Source organism: Plutella xylostella, chromosome 4 (genome assembly GCF_932276165.1).
Source record: "Plutella xylostella chromosome 4, ilPluXylo3.1, whole genome shotgun sequence".
Lineage (NCBI taxonomy): Eukaryota > Metazoa > Arthropoda > Insecta > Lepidoptera > Plutellidae > Plutella > Plutella xylostella.
The window spans coordinates 11,047,644-11,061,812 of record NC_063984.1 but is presented as its reverse complement, the minus strand read 5'-3'; the positions used below and the strand labels follow the sequence as shown (position 1 = coordinate 11,061,812).

General features: G+C 35.4%; 1 protein-coding gene across 1 annotated transcript; it reads right to left on the bottom strand.

The window, feature by feature from the left end:
- Positions 1-2,293: 2,293 nt before the first annotated feature.
- Positions 2,294-12,675, bottom strand: LOC105387182 (heparin sulfate O-sulfotransferase). Its single transcript, XM_011557871.3, has 5 exons — positions 12,424-12,675; positions 11,873-12,182; positions 7,039-7,177; positions 5,132-5,229; positions 2,294-4,097 (listed from the first exon to the last, which is right to left on the bottom strand). Exons 1-5 carry the CDS (start codon positions 12,536-12,538, stop codon positions 3,728-3,730), a joined length of 1,032 nt encoding a protein of 343 aa, XP_011556173.3. The 5' UTR covers positions 12,539-12,675; the 3' UTR covers positions 2,294-3,727.
- Between the last annotated feature and the right edge of the window lie 1,494 nt (positions 12,676-14,169).

The window sequence follows — 14,169 nt, the reverse complement described above, 5'->3', positions numbered from 1 at the left end:
ATTGTTGTAGAAAACAATTTTAAGGAATAATAAAAACAATTAAGTACCTACATTAAATCGTCTACCAATTAAGTAAGGGCCAATTCGCTAAACTTCGCTTAATTCTCCAAATTAATTGTTTAAAGTAATTTAGTTTTAGTAGATTAGTAAAAAATCTACAGCGTACGGACAGCAAAAGAAGGAATTGATCCATACGCGCGTGTTTCTTTACCAATGTGGCAAAATGACGAGTGAATTCATTCTTTTGCTGTCTCTACGGGTAAGGTACAAAATATCACATAATTCTGCTATTCAAATAGTTTATACACGAATCATTATATATTATAACATGAATATACATACTATAGCCATAGATAAATTATAACAAACCGAGAACATTATAATAATATAGAGTAAACAAGTAGGTAGATATGCAATTCAGTAAAAAAACCTCCCTAGATGAGGGCCAAAGGTTAAACTTATTATTCAGTGATTAGTTCCATCTACTGTCGTAGCGCTAGTGTTGCAAAATTTCGCTTTGCTTTTCGCTAGGACGGATTTTTCACTGAAGCAACCTACAGTACTGTGGGGTTACCACCTCCGAACGTTAGCAAATGACAGCGCCATCGCTTTTTAAATCTAACGTACAGTGCCACAAACTTATCTGTTCCGGTGAGAGCGAACTAAATTGATCCATATCACATTACTTACTAATGAATTGTATATTGTAAAAGATTAGATTGGTTTATTATAACCGCAAGAGTGAATTACCACTACAGGCAAACTTAAAATCTTACAAAATCAAGAAATATTAGATATTTTCGTGAGCTCTCACAGGAACAGATAAGTTTGTGGCACTATACAGTGGGGTTACCACCTCTGAACGTTAGCAATTAACAGCGCCGTCGCTTTTTAAATCTGACGTAACTTGTATGGATCTCACAGATGTTTGGCAAGCGAGCTACTATTGTGTATGGATTGTTAATTGCTAATGTGTCGGTGGTGGTACGTTAGCCGGGCTGTTAACTAAAACTGAGCCGTATTATACATATTCACACGAGTGCATTTCCTCTACAAAAGTTTCACATTCATTTAAGCTAGTTTTTTCCGTTTAGGAGTAATTTGGTGCTATTGTCACTTGGAACTTTTTCATTGCTCTTTACTGTATATCCGACATCAGTCAGCAAAGTATACGGGAGTATCACAATGACATTAATGAAATCATGAGACAGGGCAACTAAGCACAGTTTAGAAATTACACAATATTGTATATCAAACATTTCAATATCTATGTAAGTACATAGTGTATCATTGAATATCTATGTAAGTACATAGTGTCTCATATTGATACTCGGAATCGCCATAAATACTAGTGAGTACACAACTTTGTGTACTAGGGTGACATTTGATTATGTCCCAGAAGGCTTACTCTAACTTGACAACATACGAAGTTAAAGGATTAACCGCGCTAACTTCAACTATATAAAAAAAAACACTCACACCTTGTACTAATTTACTCCCTTGCGGGGTAGGCAGAGGTGCATTGCTGCACCCACTTTTCGCCAGTGTTATGTTAGTCCCAATGTAATAGGGGGCGGGCCTATTGCCATTTTACGGGCACATCCAAGACCCGAGAACCAATATCTGTATTTAAACAAAATATGTGCCCCAGCCGTGAATCGAACCCGGGACCTTCGGCTCAGTAGTCAGGGTCACTAACGACCACGCCATTCGGTCGTCAACTATATCTTGTATAAAACGTACCGGTGGCATGGCAGCTCCCGTTCGTTTGTTTTTGTTAAGCTTTTGCTTAGCGAAATACCAAATTTCGAAAAGATGCCTTTGTGAAATGGCGGTAGAGTAATACTTTTGACAAGAAATTTTTAAATTCTACGTCAAAAAAATAAACTATTTTATTTCATTTCATAATCCAACAAGAAAGAGTCGTAGTTAGCACAACATCGTCTCAAAACTTCATAAGTATTAGCTAAAGTAAACCCCTAGTACCGATGGGTAAACTTACTAACTTACTTAATTATGAAGTAACTGCGATCGATACAGTTCTGAACCAATATCATACCCTACTCTTAACTATAATGGAAGAACAGTTTTCTTACAAACTACTAAATGCATGGAATATAGTATTTATGTACAATGTCACGAAGTTTATATTTCACTGCTGAGTATATTATTTTATGGTATTGATTTCTCTTTATATTTATATCTATAGGTATTAAGTGCTATGGATATTTTATGGCTAAATGTTTTTAGTATGAAATTACATACGAAATATACTAAACAATATTTATATGTATGTATAAACATAATGAGATATTACATTCCTAAAATAATTGAACGAAATGATGCGTTAATTAAGTTTTAGAATTACCTATAACTCTACATAACTTATGCAGTGGTCGAGCTTGTTTCAATGTAACCAATTTAAATTTTCGACAAGTGTACCTATCTCAAACTTTTTTTGACAACCATTTTTAGATTTACAATGAATGTTGAATTTCACGCTAATTACTTCGAAACGTTATTTAGTTTTTTTTTGTATTTTTTGTAATTGTATAGGGCCCCCTCTGTTTTTGTAGAATTGGGTTATGTTTCTGTTTTCAAAGAACCGCAAGTTGTACATATATTATTGTTCAGTCAATATGACACATAAAAATACAATGCAGTTTGCATATAAACTATACTAACAAATATTCAATTTAACATACTTATTAATGAATATACCTACGAATTAAAGAAAAATATACCCACAGGTATAGTTCGCGATATGTGAGTTGAACCAAGTTTATAATTGACTTAAATAAGATAGGTACTGCAGCACTACTGCATAATTTTAAATTGATAATTGTAAAAAAATACATGTCAAAATCAATTTCATACATCAAGCATTTCTTAGTTACAGCATCATAATTTAAATAAATATATCCCATAGCTGTGGAACAAGTCTAAAGATGATAATTAAGTAATGATATTTTTTCATATACCTACTCTTAAATAAATAAAAAGTTATTAACAAATCGTAGGATGGACTTATAAAATATCACAATGAGTGTTAAGATTGATATTTAAACGTATTTACGTATATTGACATAGCTTGAGATGTGAAGATGTCTTTTAATTCTTTAGGTGGGCTTTTTTAAATATATTTTAGTTGCATGTTGCCACAAACTTAATCATAAAAAGATATTCGTTTTATAATTTATAACACGTTGTTTTAGAAATTTTACCATTAGGTATCCGTTTAACAGAAACGTATTATTTTCTATGAATTATTATTAATAAATTTAAACTAGCGACAATATCTACAGATGATGAATTTTTACAAACTTTTTTAGCACAATTGGAATGATGTTAGCCTTAAAATGATAATAAATAAATATTTTGTGGGAAAATAAATCCCTCAGATCATAGAAATTATGGGACTGCTTCTGAGTACAGTTATTGCTAAATTAAATAATGCATTTCTGAATTCCGAATTTCGTACTCAAAAGTTCATAAATAATTATATTCAGAGATACTTCACTAGGTCTTTCTGTTACTTGTCATAGGTATTTCTTAGAAAAACACATCTTATCCGACAACTCTCTCAGCACAAGCTTGCTTACTCAATGGGATAAAGATCCATAATATTTTATCCCAATTAAGGGTTCATACTGACTCAGCAGCTATTCAGTCTATCCATACTTTCTATGATCTGATCTCAAATAAGCTACATACCTGAAACCAGACCTCATTTCGGTCTGACCTTCTCATAAAAAAATATCTGCTGCATATTATTCGGCTCTCTCACTAACAATTTCCTCTTCACAAACTTGAAGTGTTCAAGCGCAAACTCGTACAATTCATTCTCCATTTTCCATACATTGGACTTTTGTATGGTCTCTATGGTTTTCTCTGACGGGTCTTTCTTTGAGCTTGTTTGTCTTAAGTGGGATTTGCTGCTGCTTAAGTAGTGTTCTGTTGCGCCCTTGAACAGCCTAGGTAGAGTCGCTTCTAGCACTGTGATGAAGTCGAGCATTTCTTCGGTGACTCCTACTAGGAGGTAGTGGTTGACTAGATTGGTTTTCGCTTGTTCCAGCGCCCACCGGTTGCCGGGTTTCCTGTAAAGGCGATGTTACTTTTGTAATAACTAATAATGTAATAATGTTGGAATAATGTTATTGAAAGTTGATAAAAATCAAAAATACTTTAAAATTGTCTGGAGTAGATCATCAATCTGGAATAGCCCAAAATTCAGTGCTAGACATGGGCGTCTCTAAAGGAAATACAACTGTCCTCTACCCTCCTCATCTAGCCACTACCTGTGTACCAGTCTCAGGTCGTCGTTCCAGGTTTTCTGATGTTTTCCCACAGGTTACACTTTGGTTTGCTCACTGACAAAGTGCCCTAAGCGTTTTTAGGGTTCCGTAGCCAAAATGGCAAAAACGGAACCCTTATAGTTTCGTCATGTCCGTCTGTCCGTCTGTCCGTCTGTCACAGCCGATTTACTCGGAAACTATAAGTACTACAGTGATGAAATTTGATGGGAATATGTGTTGTATGAACCGCTACAAAAATATGACACTAAATAGTAAAAAAAAGAATTGGGGGTGGGGCCCCCCATACATGTAACTGAGGGATGAAATTTTTTTTTTCGATGTACATACCCGTGTGGGGTATCAATGGAAAGGTCTTTTAAAATGATATAAAGTTTTCTAAAAAACATTTTTCTTAAAGTGAACGGTTTTTGAGATATCAGCTCTCAAAGTCGTAAAAAGTATGTCCCCCCCCCCTCTATTTTTATAACTACGGGGTATAAAATTCTAAAAAAAATAGAGGTGATGCATGCTAATTAACTCTTTCAACGATTTTTGGTTTGATAAAAGTATCTCTTATAGTTTTTGAGATAGGTTGATTTAACTGTAAATTATATTTGCTGCTACGGAACCCTTTGTGCGCGAGCCCGACTCGCACTTGGCCGGTTTTTATTTTTTTCATTTCTATGACAACTATTACCTGTTTAAATGCTATGAAATGGCATGATAGAACAACCTAACAATCGGAATTCCCCAATAACCTAACTACTCCAACACATCACACAATCATCAACATTGCAGATCTCACACCAACTCAAGAGCACTAAGTCCCAACTCACCAGCACTGCGCGGCGTGGCCACAGAAGAATGGCACTTGCAGCCACATGTTGTTAGGATCGCAATCCGCCTGGCCGCGCTCCACGCATTCGTCGAATGTCTGCACACATGAATGCAGATTAAATAAAAGTTGGTGTTTAGAGATCATGGGAGGAATACATTATGGTTTAGTTGATGAGTAGACTCATGAGAAATGTAAAAGTTCCAGTGACATGGAACGGCAATGGCAGGTGGAACTTTTTCATTCTCTACTCACATCTCGTGAGTGTACATATAGGATGTTGCAAAAAGGGTATACTAAGCCGAAACCTACATGTGCAGCATGGTATATCTAAGCCCGAAACTGAAATCAGACCGGCTTAGTATACCCTTTTTGCAACATCCTGTATATTATGATTATCTCTATATATATGCAATTCGTCATAAATACGGCGCTGGGATAGGTGGAACGCGCATTAAACGTCTTTATCGACGCCGATAACGAACCCGTGTAACGGCCGCATGTAGCCCTGTTGAAGTCCATTTGTTCAATACAAACCCGCACGCTTGTACGGCCACTTGCGCACGGGATATTGTTTTAAACTCCGCCTTATATGTTTATCCCCAATGGTACATTGTAAGAACACAGATTCCTAAAACATTCCTAAGCCCTGCAGTCACAATTTAATCCGGAAATTGTAATCGAGTTGGATATAGATAGTTTATTATTTATAACACCTTAGTCACACAGTTTGATTGAACATTGAGATAACAGTTTAAAGATAATTATGTCGGTTCAATTCAATAGAAATCACAGTATAAAGTGAACACAGTTTACCTCACTATTTTTATTAAAAAAAGATTATAACTATAATGTGTTTTATTATCACTTTTTTATATACTTACATACTAGCGTACTAGGTCAAAAGCTACATGAATACAAGGTGTTTAAAAATGGGTATTGTATATGCCGAAAGAGGGAAAAGTAAAGTGCTATATTTTTCAACACCTGTAAAAAATTATGAAGATAAAGATCAGACTAACCATCTCACCCAATTCGAAGATCACTCTTTCCTACTCCCACTTATGTGACAGACCTATTAATTTTTCTACTTTATTTACGCTCATTTCATCCCACTGTGCCTATATCATTGCTTTGTACTGCATTTTATTATACTATGCGTTAAGATATTGCAAGCCATCATGCATTCCTTCATGTCATGCGTTACATACACATACATAAATATGAACACTCCTTGTCTTCTTTACATGACTAGAAATCGTTCTAAAACTAGTACATACTTATTCAATAAATTAATAAGAATACGGTCTTCTAAGAGGAAAGACAAACTTTTTAGACGGTTTAGTTGAGGTAGTATTTTTTATATTTTTTGAATATTTAATTGCATTTTTGTTTACATATTACATATAAGAATGTTTCCACACAATGTACCTACTAATCATGTAGTAATTGAGTGTGTGTGTGTGTTAATCTGTTTTTTCATATTTGTGCAATAAAGTATTAAATAAATAAATAATAGGTATACATTTTAATTGTTTAGTATTGTATTGAGTGATCTCAAAACAACTTGTTAGTAACGGACTATAGTGACTTATGGAAAAAATGATAACAATATGCACATATGCACTGATTTTTGGAGAACTATGACAGCTGAGAGATATGATAAGTATCAGAACTATGCACAGATCCTAAGGTCTAAACTTAAACTTGGTATGTATATTCCTAAGAAATGATTCAATTTCTAATTACATAGATCGCTTTTAGTGATAAGACCTCCTATATTGTAACTATGTGTATGCTTTGTATATTCTGTTCTTGTGTACAAATAAAGAATATTATCTCTATACATACCTAGTTTTCTGGTTTAGAAAATAGACTATATTATTAACCAAAACATATATAACTTACCACTTTGTCTCCATGTTTTTTCCGGACCAGATGTGGTCTGAAATTGTCTCCATGTCTTAGGAAGTAGTAGTAGGAGACCAACCGATCCAGCGGCTTTCTTATTAGATTTATGTAGACAGGTTTAGTAGGTGTTCCTAGTCTGAAAATAAAAATTATAACCATATTTAACAACCGCCTTTGTACGGTCAGCTGCATAAGTATGTACCTATACACTTTTGTTCCTTGTCAAACTAGCTACATTACAAACTGACAATGTTTTAATAGGCAGTTTGTGAGTTTGACAAGGTACAAAAGTGTACAGCTACTTATGCACCTGACTGTACCTATACATTCTGTTAATTTTTTTATGCTATGGTTTGATGCAAAGCTCAAGACCTGTGGAGATGGAGTCACTGTGGACACCCACACCTGTGTACCTTGAGCATTCAGTGACTGACATGGCTAGGAAAGCAGCTAGAGAACTTAACTACAAACACGTTTGGGCAAAATATGGAAGGGTTTTTGTCAAAAAGGACGATAAAGAAACTTCCGGTACTATATATATAAAGGATGCTACGGCCCTAAAAGAACTTTAAGCTTAGTTTAGTGTTTTTAGATAATTTTTATGCTGTACATTTCCCCTCTTATAAATATGTTGATGTTACTGCTTATTTTAAAACCTAAATTCTTATTATTTTTTATAATATATACAGGACTTGTTTGTGTGTTTAACTGTATCTGTGATGTGTTTCGCACTGCATTGATAATGGCTACAGAGATAATAATGGTTGCGTACGTACATACCTATAATGCAGAAGTATTGTGTAACGAGATGTATTGTTTTTATTTTGTTTTAATCGTATTACTTCTTATTTTTCTATATTCACTAAATCTGTTTTACTGTAATTTTAATTTAAATGTGTGTAAATTATTCACAAAAGTGGTTAAAAAACATTATTTGAACGTTGTACCAATAAATTTCGAACTTTTTTACTTTTGTTCATCCAACTCAGTAATAATTAATTATAGTCTGTTATTTATTTTTTACTCAATTGATCTATTTTTATACCGATTTTATCTTTTATCCATTTTAATAAATTATTACATATATTATATGCATTGTATTTATGTCTTATGGTTTTTTCTTTTGTGCGTTGCTATAGTTTATGGCTATTCCAAGTTCATATACGATGACTAAAAAGAAGGACAGACACTTGAAACTAGCACTTTTAAATGTTAGGTCACTAAATACTGGACAACACGAGCTGATAGTAACGGTTGAAAAACATAAACCTGATATACTCGCGCTTAATGAAACCTGGTTGAAAGAAGGACAGGATTTTTGTGCTCCAAAAATTTCAGGTTATACTCTTAAGCTTGCCCCGCGACCTAAGGGAAAGGGTGGAGGTGGAGTGGGGTTCTATATCCGTCAAGGAATTCAGGCGCGAAAAAAACAGCATCCGCTATCAGATCTGGAGCAGATGTGGCTTGAGGTGACGGTGCCCGGCGCGGGTCGCGTGGCAGTAGGTACTGCGTACCGGCCCGAATCGGGACTGAAGACAGGTTGTGCAATCGATGCCCTCAGTGAGGCGGTGAGTACCTTTAATCAATACAACCATATTTTCATTTTGACTGATTTCAATGTTGATTTGCTATTGCCGGAAAAAATCCAGCCCCAGAATTGTTGTCATTTCTAGACCAGCAAAATTTATACCAACTTGTGCAAGAACCAACCAGAGTTACTGACTCAACCGCCACACTCCTCGACTTAATTATCACAGACAGTCCTGAGATATGTCGTAACGTCACTGTTTGTCATAATAAAGATTTAAGTGACCACGCTACGGTGACCGTTGAGCTCTTAATTAAAAAACCTAAAGATACTCCGCACTTTATTGTTACTAGGTCATTAAATAAAATTCTGCCTGATAACTTTTTTTCTGATCTACACTCATTGCCCTGGTGGGATATTACTAGAATAGAAGAAGTTGACGATACGATTAACCGCTTCAATGAATTAATGCTTCACCTGTTCGAAAAACATGCTCCTCTTAAAAAGATTCGCATAAGAAATAAACCACTACCGTGGATCACAGACGTTATAAAGATCATGATGCATCACAGAGATGAGGCACTGGTTAAGGCAATTTCAACAAAATTGGATCATCACCGACAATACTACAAAGATTTAAGAAATTTAGTACACAGTTCAATTAAAAGGGAAAAAAAGGCTTATTACGATTTTTACATAAATAATAATATACATAATCCGAAAAAGATGTGGAGTCACTTAAAGAACTCAACAAATCTAAGTAAACCCAGTCTACCATCTATTCCAAAACATTTAAATAACCCGAACCAAATTAATAACTTTTTTCTCAACGTTCCTTGTAACCTAACTATTGACCAAAATACGTTTGACTATTTTAAAAATAATAAATATTCTACAAATAGTTCAGAATTTAAAATTGAAATATGCACTGACGAGCAAGTGGCGGCCATACTAAAATCCATAGAGACAAATGCAACTGGAACAGATACTCTTTCGGCAGAGATGATTCGGTTAACGCTCTCGATAACACTGCCCATAATTACCTTTATTGTCAATAAATCCATAGCGCTTAAAACCTTTCCCACCGCATGGAAGGCAGCTAAAGTAAGACCTCTACCGAAGAATATCACCGTTGAAGAGTACAAAGACCTACGGCCAATCAGTGTTCTACCAGTTCTGTCAAAGGTAATTGAAAAAGTAGTTTGCAAACAGTTAACCCTATACTTAGAGACTCAACATATCCTACCCAGCATGCAATCTGGTTTCCGAAGCAATCATGGTACAGAGACGGCTCTAGCTCATGTAACTGATGATATAATAACTGAGTCAGATACAGGGAAGGGTAGTATTTTGGTTCTTTTGGACTTTTCTAGAGCTTTCGCCTGTATTGATACTGGTCTGCTCCTTTCAAAAATGAGCTATTACGGCATTTCCTCGACAACCTGTGAGTGGTTTCGATCATACTTGTCCGAAAGAACGCAGTACGTAGAAACAGTTGATGAGGACGGCAACATACAGGGATCAAAAATGCAGACAGTACCTAGAGGCTGCCCTCAGGGTTCTATTTTGAGTCCTCTGCTGTTTGTACTGTATACTGCCGATTTGATCAAATGTATTAAGCACTGCAAAGTACATCTTTATGCAGACGACACTCAGTTGTATTATTCTTTCAACTCTAAAAACATTAATGAAGCTATTATTAAAATTAACGAAGATCTGCACGCGATTTTCACTTGGTCTTGTAAAAATTCTTTAGCACTCAATCCGCAAAAATCAAAATTTATGATATTAGGAACTAAACATCAAGTGAACGCTATACATCAGAATAACCCCCAAATATTGATTAATGACATCATCATAGATAAAGTTATGTCAGCCAGAAACTTGGGGCTCCTTATGGATAGTGAACTACGGTATATAGAACATGTAAATTTAAAGATCAGAAACGCGTTTTACAGACTCAAGGTACTATACGGAATCCGTGAATTTATCTCTGAGACGGTACGGGTTTTGCTAGTTGAGTCGTTGGTTTTATCCCTCTTTAACTTTTGTGACGTGGTATATGGACCTAGAATATTTGCGAAAACCGAACGAGCAATACAAAGGGTACAAAACGCATGTGCACGGTTTTGCTATAAGATACCGAAAAGGGCCCATATAACGCCTTTTTTGAATGAAAAGGGCGTTCTTAAAATGGCTGCCCGTAGGAAACTGCATCTAGCCAACCTGGTGCATAAAATCGTTCACACAGAAAGGCCAGCATACCTGTATGACAAATTGAGATGGAAAAAGGAAGCTCACCAATATAATACTCGTAGTAGGGTGCGAAATAATGCATGCATACCACAACATAGGACAGTTGGGTTCAAAGGCGGTTTCAAATACGCTGCTTCAAAAATTTGGAACGACTTACCCCCGCCTCTTCAGAAGAATATGTCACGCATCTCTTTTAAATATAAATTAAAAAATATTTTAAAACAAAAACAAAACTCAGATGCGGCAAGGACATATACTTTTAAAAAATAAAAATGAACCTAACTGATAAAACAGACTGGCTTCAATGACACTGCAAGTTGACTTATAACAATCTACCCTACTTCTAGTTGCGTTTATACATATATGAACAATATTTAATTTAATTCATATTTATAAAACTATAATATTTAATTATTATTATTTATTTGTATATAAAACTATAATATTTATTATAAAGTATTTATTTATATATAAAACTATACCATTTATTATCAAATTAAGCTTGTGTCACTAGTTTAATTAATTTATTAGTATATAATTTAGCACCTAAGTTCAGGGCATACTGAAAACCAGCGCTGCATAGATTATACGAGGTATAACTCGCAGCATTGCTGAGTTTGTCCTTTTGCCACCTTTTAATCCTAAGTTAATTTTTGTATTTGTGTTTTATTGTGTTTTCCCGATTATGTGGCAATAAATGTTTTTTTCTTTCTTTTTCTTTTCTTTCTTTCTTTCAAGTAAACTGATCGGCTAATTTTTCCACAATGGTGACAACCCTATTCCAGCTTCAATGTATTACAGACATGCTAAGAAGAACATTAGCTAGCGTTGGCTAGCGTTATGGGGACTTTTGGGTCGGGTGCGTCCTGGGGTGGTTTATTTAGCTAAGTAAGTTGTGTTTTGTTTGTTTTTTAGTTTTTTTTTTTTTTTTGTATTTTATTTTTGACGAAGCTAGGGTGGATTTTATGTTTAATGTTTGATAAATTTTGTATTTTATTTAATAAATGATTTGAATTTAAAGAAGAACAAGTGTGATAGTAAATTTACCTTTCAAAGTTGAGAAATGCCATGTGGCCGTGATACAGGGCGGGCTTCACCTCGCTCCACCGCGTCACATTCTGAGCAAACTTGTACTGGTTGGCCAACGACATCACATGCATGTTAGCCGTAATGTTAATGTGGAGCACTTTAAAATGGTTCTTCTTGCACAGGTCATAAGCTACACCAACAAAACTGGTGGACCCAGTCTTGGGTACCCTGTTGTATATGACCACTAAGTCTTCGTCATCATTTTGTACCGTATTTGGATAGAATGAACGAGACTCCTGTGCTTCTCTCGACTGCGCTAGTCTGTATTCTGTAATGAAATATTATCGGAGGTTATTTAAGGATCTACAGAGGGAAGATCTTGCAAAGGTTTTGGTACTATTGTGAGGTCATAAATAAATATTCAAAGAATTTTATGTGTAATCAAGAAAATGGAATGGTAACATTTAAAGTAAATTTGTTTCAGAAGTATTTTTACAATTACGACCACTTGACGTCATAGCCGAAAGCCGCTGTTGAACACATGTTTAGATACCATAACATGCACTTACCCCATCTACGATATGAGTCCTCTAACCGTGTTATTTCTGATTGAAAATACAAAACTATTAAAGCTATCACGGAGAGGCATGAAAGTAGCCAGATCTTGTGAATATTCAACATCATGTGGCACCTGATCCGTTAGATATAGTCGCTTGTGAACAGATCAAGGGGATTAATTCCACTTATTCGTAATTTAATCCATATTTTTCTAAGAATTTCACGCTAAACACACACAAAACAACACCGCAAGTTGCTTTCATGAGAACTGTCAAGTCAAAATTTGTGTTGCCACAATCGCTCACATTTTCGGATTTATTGCAAAACTCCTGAGCGTGTCCCAAATAAATGCACTGAAATGAAATCGAAAAAAGATAAATCCGATATGTGCCAAATCTAAATTACTAAATCTAACTTACTAATTCAAAATCATTAACTATAACATTGTTAACATTTAACTAACTACTTACCTACCTGTTAAGTAACATTTGATAATAAGTAAGTACCCTAAATATCAACAAAAAAAGACTTAAAGTAGATTAAGATTAAGCATAAAATCTAAAATAAGTAACAACTTACTGTTACCGAGTTCACTAGTCGCCAAACTCTATATATTTTTTCCACATAAATTGTGAACATATTTTAATAACGGCCACACTGACATTCTTCTCTACCTCTACGTTTCGCACAACGCAAAACCTCCCTGAACTATTAACCCTGGGTATATTGAAAGAAACACGTTTGGCTCTCTCTATCTTCAATGATTATAAGGCATCCTGGCGGTGCACTGGTTCTGTCTGTCTGTACAAACCTGGCAGAAAGGTTGGTTTGGTAGCTTTTAGCTGCCATTAGCTTTATTTTGACATGTAAACTAACCCACACCTATAGTAGGGTAGGCAGAGGCACAATGCAATGCCACAGGCAGTAGAAGTCGCACTCAATCATACTCGACATCCATCACCTGACAAACAATCAACATCCATTGGTCGCGGTTCCGCGCCAAAAAACAGTTCCGTTTAGTCCGAACCACTTTGCGTTCGCGGGTGCGCGCGGAAAATAGCGCTGACATTAGTTTTGCCGCCAAAAAGTGGGTCATCAATGATCAACTCATCTTTGTGTTCCCTGATAAACTGCCCAAGTGCCGTATAGGTCTAAATCTAAATACCTAGGTAGTTACTTGGTGCCTCGTAAATGTTGCGACGTGTGATGAATTTTCTTTGGTAAAATATTTTTTTTGTTAAGTAACTACCTAGTTACCTACTCACACTTACAGTACCTACTAGGTACTACTAAAAGTTAGCTAACTACAATATTTTGGTAAGTATATGTAATATGTTTGGATTACCTAACTACTTACGATTGTTTCGTTGTGTTTAACCTACCTTAAACTACCTACTCTACTAACCACACGCACAACCTAAACCATAGGATAGATTAATGTACCTACCTACACTGTATAGATCTCGCTTCTCCATCTCCAGACCTGACTTTATTCTTGCAAAACCTAAATTTGATCCATGGAATAAAATTCGGAAGTGTTCCGTTTGTCTACATTCTACGATAGGCAAGGCCTATCATAATAGAATATGACATCCAAGCATCCAATCCAAAGTAAATTTAATAGGAAACGGATGGTGTCTGCTAAATAAATGGCATCATTCCCCGAATGCGAATCCACGGGCCCGGGCACCAGAATACATGGGAATGTGTAAAACGTGTTTATTGCTCGGGTTCCGGCCATTACAGATCACAGAATA